At 35.1% G+C, this 14,160-nt stretch overlaps 1 protein-coding gene across 2 annotated transcripts in view; it reads right to left on the minus strand.

Annotated features, from left to right (window-relative positions):
- LOC104665010 (schwannomin-interacting protein 1) overlaps positions 1-13,513 on the minus strand; it is a 626,299-nt gene extending 612,786 nt beyond the window's left edge. The window contains exon 1 of one of the 2 annotated variants that reach the window (XM_030928224.1): positions 12,877-13,513. In XM_030928224.1, the coding sequence (XP_030784084.1) occupies positions 12,877-12,939 (63 nt within the window). In that variant the 5' untranslated portion in view covers positions 12,940-13,513. The remainder of the gene's footprint in view (positions 1-12,876) is intronic. The other variant, XM_030928195.1, reaches the window with a different exon arrangement.
- Positions 13,514-14,160: the final 647 nt, after the last annotated feature.

Here is a 14,160-nt window from a genome sequence, read left to right on the forward strand (position 1 = left end):
ATACCTCTCTGAATGATCATTATTAAAAAGTCAGAAAATAACAGGTGCTGGTAAGGTTGCAGAGAAAAGGGAACACTTACACACTGCTGGTAGAAATATACATTAGTTCAGCCATTACAGAAATCAGTTTGGCCATTTCTCAAAGAACTCTAAGCAGAATTACCATTCTACCCAACAATCCTATTATTAGGTATATACTCAAAGGTATACAAATCATTCTGCCATAAAGATACATGCACATGTATGTTAATCACAGCGCTATTCACAACAGCAAAAACATAGAGTCAACCTAAATGCCTGTCAATGGTAGACTGGATAAAGAAAATGTGGTACATATACACCATGGAATACTAAACAGCCATAAAAAAGAATGAAATCATGTCTTTTGCAGCAACATGGATGTAGCTAGAGGCCATTATCCTAAGTGAAGTAACACAGGAACAGAAAACCAAACACCACATGTTCTCACTTATAAGTGGGAGCTAAATGATGAGAACACATGGACACAAAGAAAGGAACAACAGACACCAGGGCCTACTTGAAACTGGAAGGAGGAAGGAGGATGAGCATCAAGAAACTAACTTATCAAGTACTGTGCTTATTACCTGGGTGGCAAAATAGTTTATATACCAAACCCCCACGACATGCAATTTACCTATATTACAACAAACCTGCACATTTACCCCTGAACTTAAAGTAAAAAAATGCATGAATAAACGCAATGAATAAAATATACACTAAATCTAAGTAATTGTTGTTAAAAGATCACAAAACAATGTATATGTCAAAAAATAGTTCTTGAAAGACAAGTATTAAATATAAATAAAAGAGATATAGAAACAACAAACTGAGAAGTGAAAAGGAGAATAATGAGATAGGGGAGAAATCAAAGAGAATAGGAAATGCATCTATCCTGGTTTCTATTGTATTCCCAATGCTAGGTCAATGCCCAGCAAGGAGTAGGTCCTCAACAAATGTTTACTGAATGAGTGAACATTCACTCAAAATATTGCAGAAGGATAAATTAACATGAAATTTTAGTTTTTATTATTAAAACCAGATACACACATTAGTATTACACATCTGTAATTAACTACCAACAGAGTAAAAATTGAATGTTTATATTCCAATTTGAGATGATAAACAAAATATAATTGATAAGAGAAAAAACAGCAATGAAATATGAGAAACAAAAAACAAGAGAAGATCAAACTTAATAGTTTGTTCGTTTGTTATTAAAATGAGCTCTTGATTAGTGAAAACAACTTGTGTTTATGTTTAAAACAAAATTCAGCTACATACTGCTTATGAAATGATCAGTTAAAATAACTCAGAAATGTTGAGAATAAGTTTTGTAACTGTTATCTATCAGTTATCTGTTATCTATCAGGGAATAGATATCTATCTGTTATCTATCAGGGAATCCCTATTATCTACCAGGAAAACAAAAAATAAAGTAGGGATAAAGAATGTGAATATTTGACTAATTAATTAACGTGGGAACTCTTTGTACCTTAAAAAGAAAGATCAGAAACTCTTTTCAAGGATCAGTGGAATGTAGGATTATTATATTTGTATATGAAACTAAAAAACAATTCCTACGCAAATACCCCAAAGTAAAAATTGTAAAGGCCGTCTTTGATGGCTTCAATTTAACAAAATAAGAAATTATTGTCTTACTATTTCACATTTTTAGAATTGTCACTAAATAAAAATGTTAAATGCTTTTATAATAGTTGAGTCATAGGAAAAAATATGTAATTATAAAATCTTTACAATATAAAGAAAATGAAGATACTGCTTATTAGATTGATAACACAATTGAATTAGAACAAATTCAAAAACCTAACTTTGTTATTAAAATATTAGTTCATCAAAACAAATAAATTATGCATTAAACTGAAGAAAAAATAAATGGAACAATAAAAATACACCTAAAGTTGGCCAGGCCTGGTGGCTCGAGCCTGTAATCCCAACACTTTGGGAGGCTGAGGCAAGCAGATCATCTGAGGTCACGAGTTCGAGACTAGCCTGGCCAATATGATGAAAATCCACCTCTACTAAAGAAAAAAAAAATACAAAAATTATCTGAGTGTGGTGGTGTACACCTGTAATCCCAGCTACCCAGAAGGCTGAGGTAGGAGAATCGCTTTAACCCTGGAAGCAGAGGTTGCAGTGAGCTGAGATCGCACCACTGCACTCCATTCTGAGCAACAGAGTAAGACTCCATCTCAACAAAACAAAACAAAACAAAACGCCTAAAGTTAACAGGCAAAGTAAATATTACATTAAAATACCAAAATGTATTAATTAGAAAATACAGAATTGATTAACACAATAGCTGATTGTTACAAAATTTCAATTAACAAAATTATAAATATTAAAAGTAATAAAGGAGTATGCAGAGAAAAATTTTAAACAAAATATGATAATCTCAAGATATTCACTGATATATCTTGGAAAGTAAGTACCAGAATTTACTTATGATATTGTAGAAAACCTGAATATCTAATAACCATGGAAGAAATGAAAATGTTATTTTAAAATATGTAAAAGAAAAGACATTGTGGCTGAACAGTTTTATTAAGAACTTTTTTCAAACTTTCAAGGAACATGTAATTACTATGCTATATAAAATTAGAAACCAAAGGAAAATCTAGGAAGCTTTTCATTTTATGAAGCTTGCATAGCCCTGATTCAAATTTGAGAGAAATACAAACTACAGGTGAATTTCATTTTATAAGCAGAGATGTAAAAACTTAAATAACATACCATAAAATAAAAATTAAAAGCAACATATAAAGAACTACGCGTTAAAACCAAACAGCAATACCACAATGCAAGAACAGACCATAACTCATCGCATCCACTATGGATAATAAGACAACCTATGTTGCTTAGGTTGAATTTTCTAATCAATACAATAAGACTTTTGGAAAGGAAGAGGCAATTTAGTATTATTTGCAGTTGAGAAAATTACATGGTTAACAACCTCGAAAGAATCAACTAAAAAAATTCTGAAGTGCTATTAAGAGATTTTAATAAGTTGAAAATATACAAATCAATACGACAAAAAGCCATTGCTTCCTATATTCTAGTAATAACCAGTTAGAGGTGGAAAAAAAGGAAAGAAATAGCCGGGCATGGTGACTCATGCCGAGACTGCACCACTGCACTCCAGCCTGGGCAACAAGAGCGAAACTCCGTCTTAAAAAAAAAAAAAAAGGAAAGAAGGAAATAATCCGTAATCCATTTGTATAGGAATAATCATAGTAGTAAAGTGAAAAAAATATGACGGGCACGGTGGTTCATGCCTGTAATCCCAGCACTTTGGGAGGCCAAGGGGGGCGGCAGATCACCTGAGGTCAGGAGTTCGAGACCATCCTGGCCAACATGGTGAAACCTCATCTCTACTGAAAATACAAAAATTAGCCAGGCATGGTGGCATGGGCCTGTAATCCCAGCTACTCAGTAAGCTGAGGCAGGAGAATCACTTGAACCCAGGAAGCAGAGGTTGCAGTGAGCTGAGATCATACCACTGCACTCCAGCCTCAGCAACAGAGTAAGACTCCATCTCAAAAAAAATAAAAAACATAAAACATATAAAATGAAATTTCAAATGTTTTCTGATATCTATATCTATTCATGTTCTTATGCATATTTATGTCAATATTTATTTATCTACACAGTGTTCCTAGATGGTAAGAACAAATTTGCAAAGGTATCAGTTCTTATATTAGTTTACAGATTTGATGCAATTGCTATTAAAGTCTCTAAATAATCTCGTAAGTATACAATTGTAAAGTTTATCTGGAATGAGTCTGACCATCCAAGAACATGAAAATATATGAAGTGGAGAATTCTCTACTAAATATTAAAATTCATCATATAAATGTAATATTTAAGACAGTAAAATACAGGTACTAGAATAGACATGTGAAACCAGGAAGGTAGTTCAGAAAGAGATTCTAATGGATTTATTTTTAACATATGGTAAAGATTCCTGAGCACCATTTACTGAGTCCTTTGTTCTGTCTTACAAACTAGTAGTGGTGTTCAGTATTAGTACTAGTACTCAGTAATGGTGTTCTCTACTAGTTTGTAGCAGAGAGCAAAGGACTCAGTAAATGGTGCTCAAGTAAAGGGTTAACTACTTGGAATAAAGTAAGACTATTATTTCTCATTATGCCATACACCAAAATTTCAATGAACTTAAGACAAATGATAAAGTTGAAACCAGTTTTCAAAAAACACAAAAATATATAGGCGAATGGGATACTTCGTTTTGTTTCCAAAAATATATTTAAAATTCTAAAGATTGAAATATGCAATCTAGGAAAATATATCCCACATATATGAATGGAAAAAATAATGTATAATAACATTTAACACATAAAATCTCAGTAAAACAATAGACAATTCACAGAATAAGTCAACATGGCCACAAAATGTGAAAATGTTAAACCTCAACAATTAAAAAGAAATTCAGGTTTTAAACACAGGCCACTTTCAATCTATTAAATTAACAGAACTAGCACAACAGTTCTAGGAATGTAAGAATATATATCAATATCCTTAAAAATTTTATATAAATTTTTTTATACTTATAGTAATCTCTTGTAGGGAAACAAAAATGTGAAAATATATAAACACCCTCAATGTTGACATTGATAACTATAGTGGCATAATTCAATAAGTTATACGTCTATGTGATTTAATCTTACTCATTCACATTGTACTATAAAACTTTGAGAAATTTTAATGACACAGAAATTAAAATGTTGAGTTTTTAAAAGCACAGTTAAAAATGTTGAAAATATATTTAAGAGGTATTTTATATATATTCATATTCATACCTAGTGTATACACATTTAGGAAACTCCAAGGAAATTCACTGAAATGTTAATAGTGGTCTTTGTTCGATTAATGGTGAGATATATTTTCTAACATTTCATATTTTCTAAAATGAATATAGATATATATTACAATGATAAATGAAAAAGCATTGCTATAAAATGAGACAGAGAATATTACAATGTAGTTTAGAAACAATGTCATTCAAAATGTTTCTACTGAAAAAAAAAGTAACCGTCCATTATTGATAGATTTCATTTATACAGAAACCTCATTTCCTATCAGTTTTTGATAAATTAGTGATCATTGTACTTTGCTCTAAAATGTAAATAGCTCCCTTCTTCCACTGACAAAGCACAGATTTGTTGGTCTTCATGAAAATATAAAATGTATACACATTAAGAAGTATAAGCATATTCATTCAAAACTATACTTTTTAGCTCTTGACACTGAAAATTTATCATCTTTTAATATATGAGGCATATTATTTTAAAAATATATGTGCATATGTGTTTTAGGCACATATGTGGAATCCTATGTATTTTTCTTGTCCAAATAAAGTAAACCATTTAGAACCTTTCAGGGTAATTATGATCATATAGCTTAAACATCAATTACAGGGAATGAATAAATGTTTCCCCAGATTCTAGCAGGTTTTCCCGCCTTTCTCTTCCTTCCAAAATCCCAAAATGAAGTTCCAAGAGGATGTATTTCTCTTTCCTAGCTTCTAATTAGCCCAGTCTTTGGTTTAGTTGGCAAAGGTGACTTTTGCATAACCAATAGCTCTCTTTCAAAAAAGACTGATGTGGGAGACTGTGAAAGATCTACAAAGGTCCCATCACCTTCAGCAGGGTCCATCTGAGCACCCAAACAGAAGCCTCCCAGCCATGATTACCCCACATGTCACATAGGGAATGTATTTAACACATGCAATCATGGATTACTCCCTTCCCATCATCCTTTTTCTACTGGCACAAGTCAGAGGTGCTGTTCCAAGTGGAAAATGTGGGTTCACACAGCAATTTAGAGTGTGCATTGCTTTTTTGTTTGTGGGACACTGGAAGATAGGCCTGGCACAGTTCATCCTTCGCAAGTGCTTAATGCCATCCCTGGGGACAGGAATATCACGAGCCTACAAAAACACAGCTTTTAGCTGCTTGGTGTTGAAAATTTCAGGCAAAATTCCAAAAGCCCTCAAAGCTAATGCTGAGTTGACAAAGTGCCAAAACCTCTCTGGCATTAAATTTCCACTCTTTATTTTTCCCCTTCAGGTTAACAGCTTGTGAAAATAATAATGTGATAATGCCACCCTGTGTTCCAAATATCTCGAAGCACGATCTTGTTAAGCTTTGGTGTCCCTTTGAGACTAATGTGAATTGAGCCGACTTATTCATTTTACAGATGAGAAAACCCCTCAGGAGATGAGTCAAATGTCTGAGTGAGGGCCCTGCAGACTTACCATGTAGGTCCCAGGTCTAAATTAAATTCTCCAAACAAGGCCAAGTGTTGTAGGAAAGGACCTGAAAAGCTCAGCTAACATCACAAAGGGCCAAAGAAAGATTCATAGAGGTTACTAGGCAGGCTAGGGTAATAAACTAGTGAAAGTGGTGAAAACACATATTCCAGGAGGGGCAACAAGGCATAGTCTAAGCATAGCAATAAAGCACAGGCTAAGCATGTGGCCAACTGGGATCAACGAGAATCACCATGGTCATTAGTAGATCTAATGTGACATCAGGGGCAGCTTACAACATCAGGGACACTGGATTTTGGCTTTTTTTAGTTTATCTGAGACCCTCTCATAATTACAGAATACACTGCTTTGCATATTACAGTAAGGAACAGGACTCTATCCCCCATTATAGAAGTAATTCCCTTCCCTGAATTCTAGCAATCAGGCCTGAATGCATAATCTAAACCAGTCAATGGCATGGCCCAGTTCAGGACTTTGAATCTGGAAGAAGTGTCTCAGAAAAGTGAGGGGTATTTTTGAACTGCATAGCCATTGCATCCAATGTATTGTGAGGCCAACAGCATTCCAATAATGTTGTCTCTTGTGTGTGCCTTTCCATGGGTTCTTCTTTTTCTGAGCCTGATTCTCTAGCCCTCCTGTCAATTTAGTGAGCTGTCTGTTGTGTTTCTAATAAATTATTTTTCGGCTTAAATTACCTAGGGTCAAGTTTGCAACCTGGAAGACTGAAATTAGCAATGGTCGAGGCTGCAGTAAAATTAACATCAAGCATATCTAGCAGGCTATACCAGGTTTATAGCAACAGGAACTGTGGGTTTGGAGAAAGAAGTCTTCCCATAGTAGAACAGAAGCCCAGGTATGGCAGAAAGTACTAAGTGCTCTAAAATCTATTTTATTTTCTTATTTCTATGTAACCTGTAGGATATTTCCCAATCTCCCCTGCAGTTAGGTATGGCATGTGTATTAGTCCACTTTCATACTGCTATGAAGAAATATCTGAGACTGGGCAATTTATAAAGAAAAAGAGGTTTAATGAAATAACAGTTTCACCTGGCTGGGGAGGCCTCACAATCATAGCAGACGGTGAAGGAGGAGCAAAGGCACATCTTACATGGTGGCAGGCAAGAGCATGTGTGCAGGGAAACTGCCCTGTATAAAACCATCAGATCTCATGAGACTTGTTCACTATCATGAGAACAGCACCGGAAAAACCTGCTCCCATGATTCAATTACCCCCCATTGGGTCCTTCTCATGACACGTGGGGATTATAGAAGCTGCAATTCAAGGTGAGATTTGGGTGGGGACACAGACCAACCATATCAGCATGTGACTGGGTTCAGTCAAAAGAATGTGAGCTGAGTGAGGTGTGCCTCTTTCAGAATGGGCCCACGAGAACCTCCCACATGTGCCCTTTTTCCTTTCTATTTTGCTAGAAGGGAGACAACTGGAGGGTGGTCTTGAAAGCCACGTGTTGAAGATGGCATAGCTCCCACCATCCTGGGTTCTCTGAATGACTATATGAAGAAGGCTCACACCACTGTATTGCTTCGCCTTTCACTACTGATGCCTAATCAGGAAATAAAAACTGCTGTTTGGGAGCTATTATACTTTGGGGGATCCCTTTGTTACAGCATAGCCTAGATTCACCAAGTATGATAAATTAATCAAGCAAAGATTCAAGTTCAGAGCAGGGCCAGTAGCTATGCTGACTTGATGTTGACCCCTTGAATTGATGGTCTACAGCTTCAGGATTTCTCCCAATTTATAAAAGAACAGACGACAATTGGAACAGAATCTTTAAAGGTATATGATGCAGATATAGCTACACAGGTTGAAAGGATACAGGCAAAAGAGCAAAAAAGCTCATTAGAGATTTGACAGTCCTAAATAGAATCATAGAATTGATTAGGGATCAATAAATTCTAAATTTTTCATTTCTTTTTCATGCATTGTAGTATCTCTATGCTAGGGATAATGAAAAGATAAATTATAACTCCAGTTCTGCTTTTTTCTCCTTTAACCTAGTTTTCCCTTTTCAAGTAGATCCAAGTGATGCATCTTACTCTCCCTCCTGGGATTTTTTCAACTCCTGAGGTTTAAAATAAAACCCACCTGGGGTTTTATTTCCCAGTTTTCCCCTTTCTTACTCCTTTTCAAGTGGGTGGTTTCTCAAGGAGCGCAGGGAGGATTAATCATCTCAGTTCTTTTAATCACAAGGGTATGTACCCAATACGTATTTGTTGAATGAAGAAATTATTGTTTTCTTTTTTTAATGAGACAACACTGCACTGATGACTCTTATCCATGTCTAAGTTGGAAAAGACCTTAGGGATCACATAGACCTTCTGCTACATATGCACACACACCATTACGGAGTCCCCTTCTATAGCATCTTTTATGTGGGTCATCCAGTGTGACTCATATTTCTGGTGATGAGAAGCTCAATGCTTTATTCCTATACCATTGAAAAATAGCTCTGTCCTTCTTTTGTTTTTTTTTTTTTTTCTTTTGAGACGGAGTTTCACTCTTATCGTCCAGGCTAGAGTGCAATGGCATGATCTCGGCTCATTGCAACCTCCACCTAGTGGGTTCAAGCGATTTGCCTGCCTCAGTCTGTAGCTGGGATTACAGGCATCTGCCACCACACTCAGCTAATTTTTGTATTTTTAGTAAGGACAGGGTTTCATCACTTTGGCCAGGCTGGTCTCGAACTTCTGACCTCAGGTGATCTGCCCACCTCGGCCTCCCAAAGTGCTGGGATTACAGTCATGAGCCACTGCACCAGCCTGTAATTATTTTTTAAAAATTTCTCCATAAATCTTCCACTGATTGGTCAGTGTTGAGGTCCCTTACAAGTCACATATTCTGATAGAAATCCCTTGCCCAGGGGTCAGTAAATTGGTTGCTATCTTCAAATTATCATTCCATTCACAAGTCTTTATCTTCTCCACCAAGACATCAGAAAAAATCTTCAAAAGTCCAGATACAATGCTTGTATTTATATTTCTAGGAATCTCAACGAAAATTAAACATAAGCAAATTTGTAAGAATTGCTCTAAGGCACCGAAGCTTTATAGTCTTTCACACCTACTGTGACATCATTACGCTGAGTCTGTCTTTGACTGTTTTTAAAAATGGATATTTACTATGTCATGGGTAGTCAATGTACATGCTTTCTATACCAACATTGTATTCTACACAGTACAGTTCCATCAGTTTCAAAGCACACAAAATGAAACCCAAGGTGGAGAAGCGGAGTTTTATTTCCTGCCACTGTTGTGCACAGGAGTCAGAGATCAAGCACTAAAACAGCATTCTAGAGAAGCATGCTACTTAGGTCAATCCAGAATGTTGGATTCAAAATGTGTATTGCATCAAGATGGGTCTTATTAATGGAGTCAGGGACTGTGTGATGTAGCGTGTCAACTCCAGAAGTATAGATGAAATGGTGTCAAAAATCCAAGAAGAGAGTCAGAATTACAGGACAAATTAGGCAAGATGGAAGTGGCCTGACTTCACCCTAGGACTGGCTGCCTGGATGTGTACTTGTTCTTTACATGCTCCACCTTAAGTTTACTTATGGGGGAGAGTGAAATCCAGAGGGACTGGAATTTGAAAGATTAGTCAAAGTGAGAAAAGCATCATATCCAGACATTTCTATTTGGATAATATTCTCGGACTTTCAGCTATGTGTATATCTTCCATGAAAAGTCCCTAAGCTCTTTTCAGTTCTCTGGAAAATGTAAGATTATTCCATCATTTCTTGTAATACTTAATGTAAATCTCAAATCAGTCAGGTCATATCTAGTTAGGTCCATCAAGAAATATAAAGTAGGAATGTGCCTTGCAAATAAAATTGGGACAGAGAAAGGAACAACAGTAAAACATAGTAACTGAGGACAAAAATCACTTGATAGAAAGTTTTATGCTGAATCATGATTCTATAGTGATTCTCTGGGATTCTAGGGTACCTCTCTTGAGCCTCTAATGTCCACTGAGCCCCTTAGAGTGTTAGAAACATACTAAAACAAGCCTAGAACCCATTTGGAATCAATCAGCATCCTGCTCACTGAAATAACCCCAAGGATCCCTATGTCCCTCTAAGAAGCTACCATTTAGGATCTTCTTGCAACACATTCCAGTTTCAGGCTCTTCCCTACTGGAACTGCTCCTGTTGGGACTGTAGCTAGAGGAGCTGCTTCTACAGGAATATGTGATGTAGACTGATGCAACAGAGATGAGTCTGAAGACCTTGGATGTAAGAACTATTTCCAAGATCAACCAATCTTTCTTAGTGCCAAAAAGGGTTAAAATCAGCAGTAAAAACCACACCTGCCAATTAACTGCCTCTATATTCAGCCACCTTGTAAAGCATCCTAACTAGGGTGGCTTTCATAAATAAATATGCCCCTACATTCTTTGTAGCCAAAGGTTATAAATCCCTTGCAAGGGTGGGTGGACCACAGTAAAGAGATCTGGGAGCATATTTTTACATTGGCAAGAAAAGCAAAATGTCACTCAACTAAATTTAAGATTGTTCACATACATCTGCTACCACCAGAATGTTATTTAAAAGGAAAGAAAGAAAGAAAAAGAAATGTGAATATCTAATAGTTTAGCTCTGAACATTTTTCTACTGTTCAGGTGACTGTTTCAGTAATGATTGAAAGGCTATCAAAACAGAAGCAAACATCTGTTTGTAGTTTGTCATACAGCAACAATTTCCGGTTAAATAAATACATAGGCAATGATATCTCAACTACAGAAAAGTGTCTGTGCTGGATAACTGTAGTTATAAATATATCACTAAAATGTTTGCAAAAAAGCAGCAAATATAAAATTTTACATTCTGACAGTATCATAAATGAATCACATCATTCAGAGAGACAGAGACAAAGATCAAAGAAATTTCTGAATCAGGTACATCTCCTCCGGACACCATTTCAGAGCAAGCAGATGCATTTTATGACATGAATCTTGGATTCTTCTGGATTAGAATGTATAATTTAATAAACCAGAATGATTCGTCCAAAGTTCATCAGGGGCTGGAAATGGATACGGTTTACCATAAGGGAACAATTTAAGTTTAAAATCACAGAGGTACATGCAATAGTGTGTGAAAAGTCCTACTTACCTATTAACCAAAGCAGAATAATAAAATTTGGGGAAATGAAACTTAAAAAAACTGAAATCAGAAATCTACCTTTCATTCTTTTCAAAAACTAAGGCCTTTTAAATACTGACATCGATTACAGAAATTATCAGTGGATCTATTGAGGAAAGATGACAAAAATGTATACCAAGGTCTCCTTTTATATTGTTACATTCTCTAAAATTCTGAACTTCATACACTGTCAAAATGTAAGTACCATTTATCCCAAAATCAAATGCCAAATTACCAAAGAGTTAAGAAGCAACAGTAATTCACTTGGAAATTATCCATAACAGAAATAATCCATTATATTTGAATTAGAGGTAGAGCTGAGTAAATTGCATTTACCACTGGTTTTTAAAAATGAAGAAAACTACTAAGGGAAATACATTTTATAATACAATAATATAAATATATATGTTTATTAGGTTTTAAAATAAATGATTCTGCATAAATAAATGTTCCGAAACACATTTAAGTTCCTGAGAAAAGAATAATGATTTGTTAAAATTATTTTTTAATGACAATATGTTCTCTTAGAAAAAAAATTGAATAGTTAATCAAAATATCTGTTGGGGTCATTCTGGGTAGTAACTCAAAGTATTATTTCTTTGTTGGTTGTGTCATATCATAATATCATAGAACTACACCTTTGATAGTCTTAAAGATGGAGTTAAAAGATGTTTTTGAAGAAACCGTATTTTTTTATTTCTTGTTTGAACATTTAAATTGAACATTTTGAAACTAATTATTTTCAATAATGCTGAAAGTACTATTTCAATGGCCCATATATAATTTTATAAATTTACTTATTATTTCTACTTATAATAAACTGCCACTCTATACATTTCATACCAATAAATTTGAAATTTTTAAGTCATCAAATACCTCCCATGTACTGACATTAGAATACCTAGACATTCGTTCTTTTGGTAACTGAAAGTATAATCTAAAGTGAAAAAGTTTAACACTGACCTTCTCAAACTGTACAAATCAGGAACTACTTTCCAAATGAGGCTTGTGCATACAAAGGGCAACAGATTGTACATTTGGAACTATTTATATGTGTATATTAAAATGCTATTTCCAAAGCCATTGTTTTGTCCACTGCAATGCGATTAGTTTTGGTGTACTAAAAAAAAAGAACACCCAAACTTAGATTCTCAAAATTCAAAGCATCAAATATCCACATACTAATTATGCAATGAGAAAGTATTTTTTTCAAATGAATACTCTGATACATTTTAAATGCTTAATTCTGAATTTAAAAATGTAATGAAGGCCATCAGCTTTTATAGCTTAAATTTAACCTGACTCACTTCGTCTTTGAAGTTTTCTCTCTTCATATGTACAAATATGATACACCTAAAATAGATGGCAGACATCTGTAAAACTTACACTGTCGGAGTGCTTGCCCTGGTCACAGTCCCACGTTGCAGCACGCTGCGCGGACCTCTCCATGGTGCTGAATAGTTACTCTTGCCCATTTGAGAGGGAAGAGTTGTTTATTCAAATTGGCTTTGGAAGAAATCCGTAAAGGGTCACCTGGGTTAGCTAGTAAAGTTATCTAAAAAATTTCTGTAACACACACTAAATAGGTGATGCTTTTGCCTTTCAGTTATCAACCACCATGCTCAAGCAGCTCAAAGCAGATTTTGGAGCAGAAATCTTCAAGTACTGGCAAAAAAGAGCGAGAGCTTTTTGGGAGATGAAGTTTGCTGATTTTTGCCAGTGTTCTTCGAATTGATGAAACACACAGAGAAGACAAGGCTACTCGGAGAACAGAGGATTCCAGAAAAGTTCTTGATCTTAATGCAGAAAAGAAGATCCCATTAGTCCAAAGCAGCCAATTTGCTTCATGCTATCATCTGATCTACTTTTTGATTAAATATAATACAATAAAATAGAGTTAAGAATTCCACAAGGCACTGCACACACCATATGAACAGGTCTGCCTCGTTCTAGCCCCAGCCTCGGTCTGCTGAAGATTATCACAGCAGAAATCAGGCTCTGTGGCTTTCACAGATTATCTCTTTCTGAGGCTGAAACACATAAAGAGCCACATGACACCCAATGATGTCATCTCTAAAGCAGGTCACAGTTGCTGCTGTATGTAGATAAAGTCCTTCTACTGAAGTATTTAGCATAGTGATTTTCTTGAAAATCTACTTGCATTAGATAGCATGGTCTTCTATGAAAATACTTAACCCCATCGATACAGTGCCATGAAGAGAAAATCAATTTGCTGCTCATATGTGAGATAAGTCTTCCTTTAAGCTAAGATCAGCTTCTAGTGCTGCTTTAAAAAATGAATAACTGCAATTAATTTGTGGTGAATATAGTGAAGAAGGGCTTTTCCCTGGAGAAGCTGCTGTGGGAACTAGAGGGTCTCTAAGGATACAGAATCTACTTCTAAAACACCTCTCAGAATATTTAGCATGTCCAAAAATTATTTTTTAATTCAATCCATAAAGATTGCAAAATAAAAATTAAGGCAACCTCTTCAACTTCTAACAACAGTTCATGTAATAAAATTAAAAAGCTACATAAACAGAAAAACATCTTACTATCTCTGAAACGATTGGGGTATATTTTCAAGTGTTGATTAAAGAAAAACTTTCTTTAACTCACTATTTTTAGATGTTTTTCAGCTCTGAATAAAGTAAAAATAGAAAATTAGCT

The sequence above is a fragment of the Rhinopithecus roxellana genome, chromosome 1 (assembly GCF_007565055.1).
Source record: "Rhinopithecus roxellana isolate Shanxi Qingling chromosome 1, ASM756505v1, whole genome shotgun sequence".
Lineage (NCBI taxonomy): Eukaryota > Metazoa > Chordata > Mammalia > Primates > Cercopithecidae > Rhinopithecus > Rhinopithecus roxellana.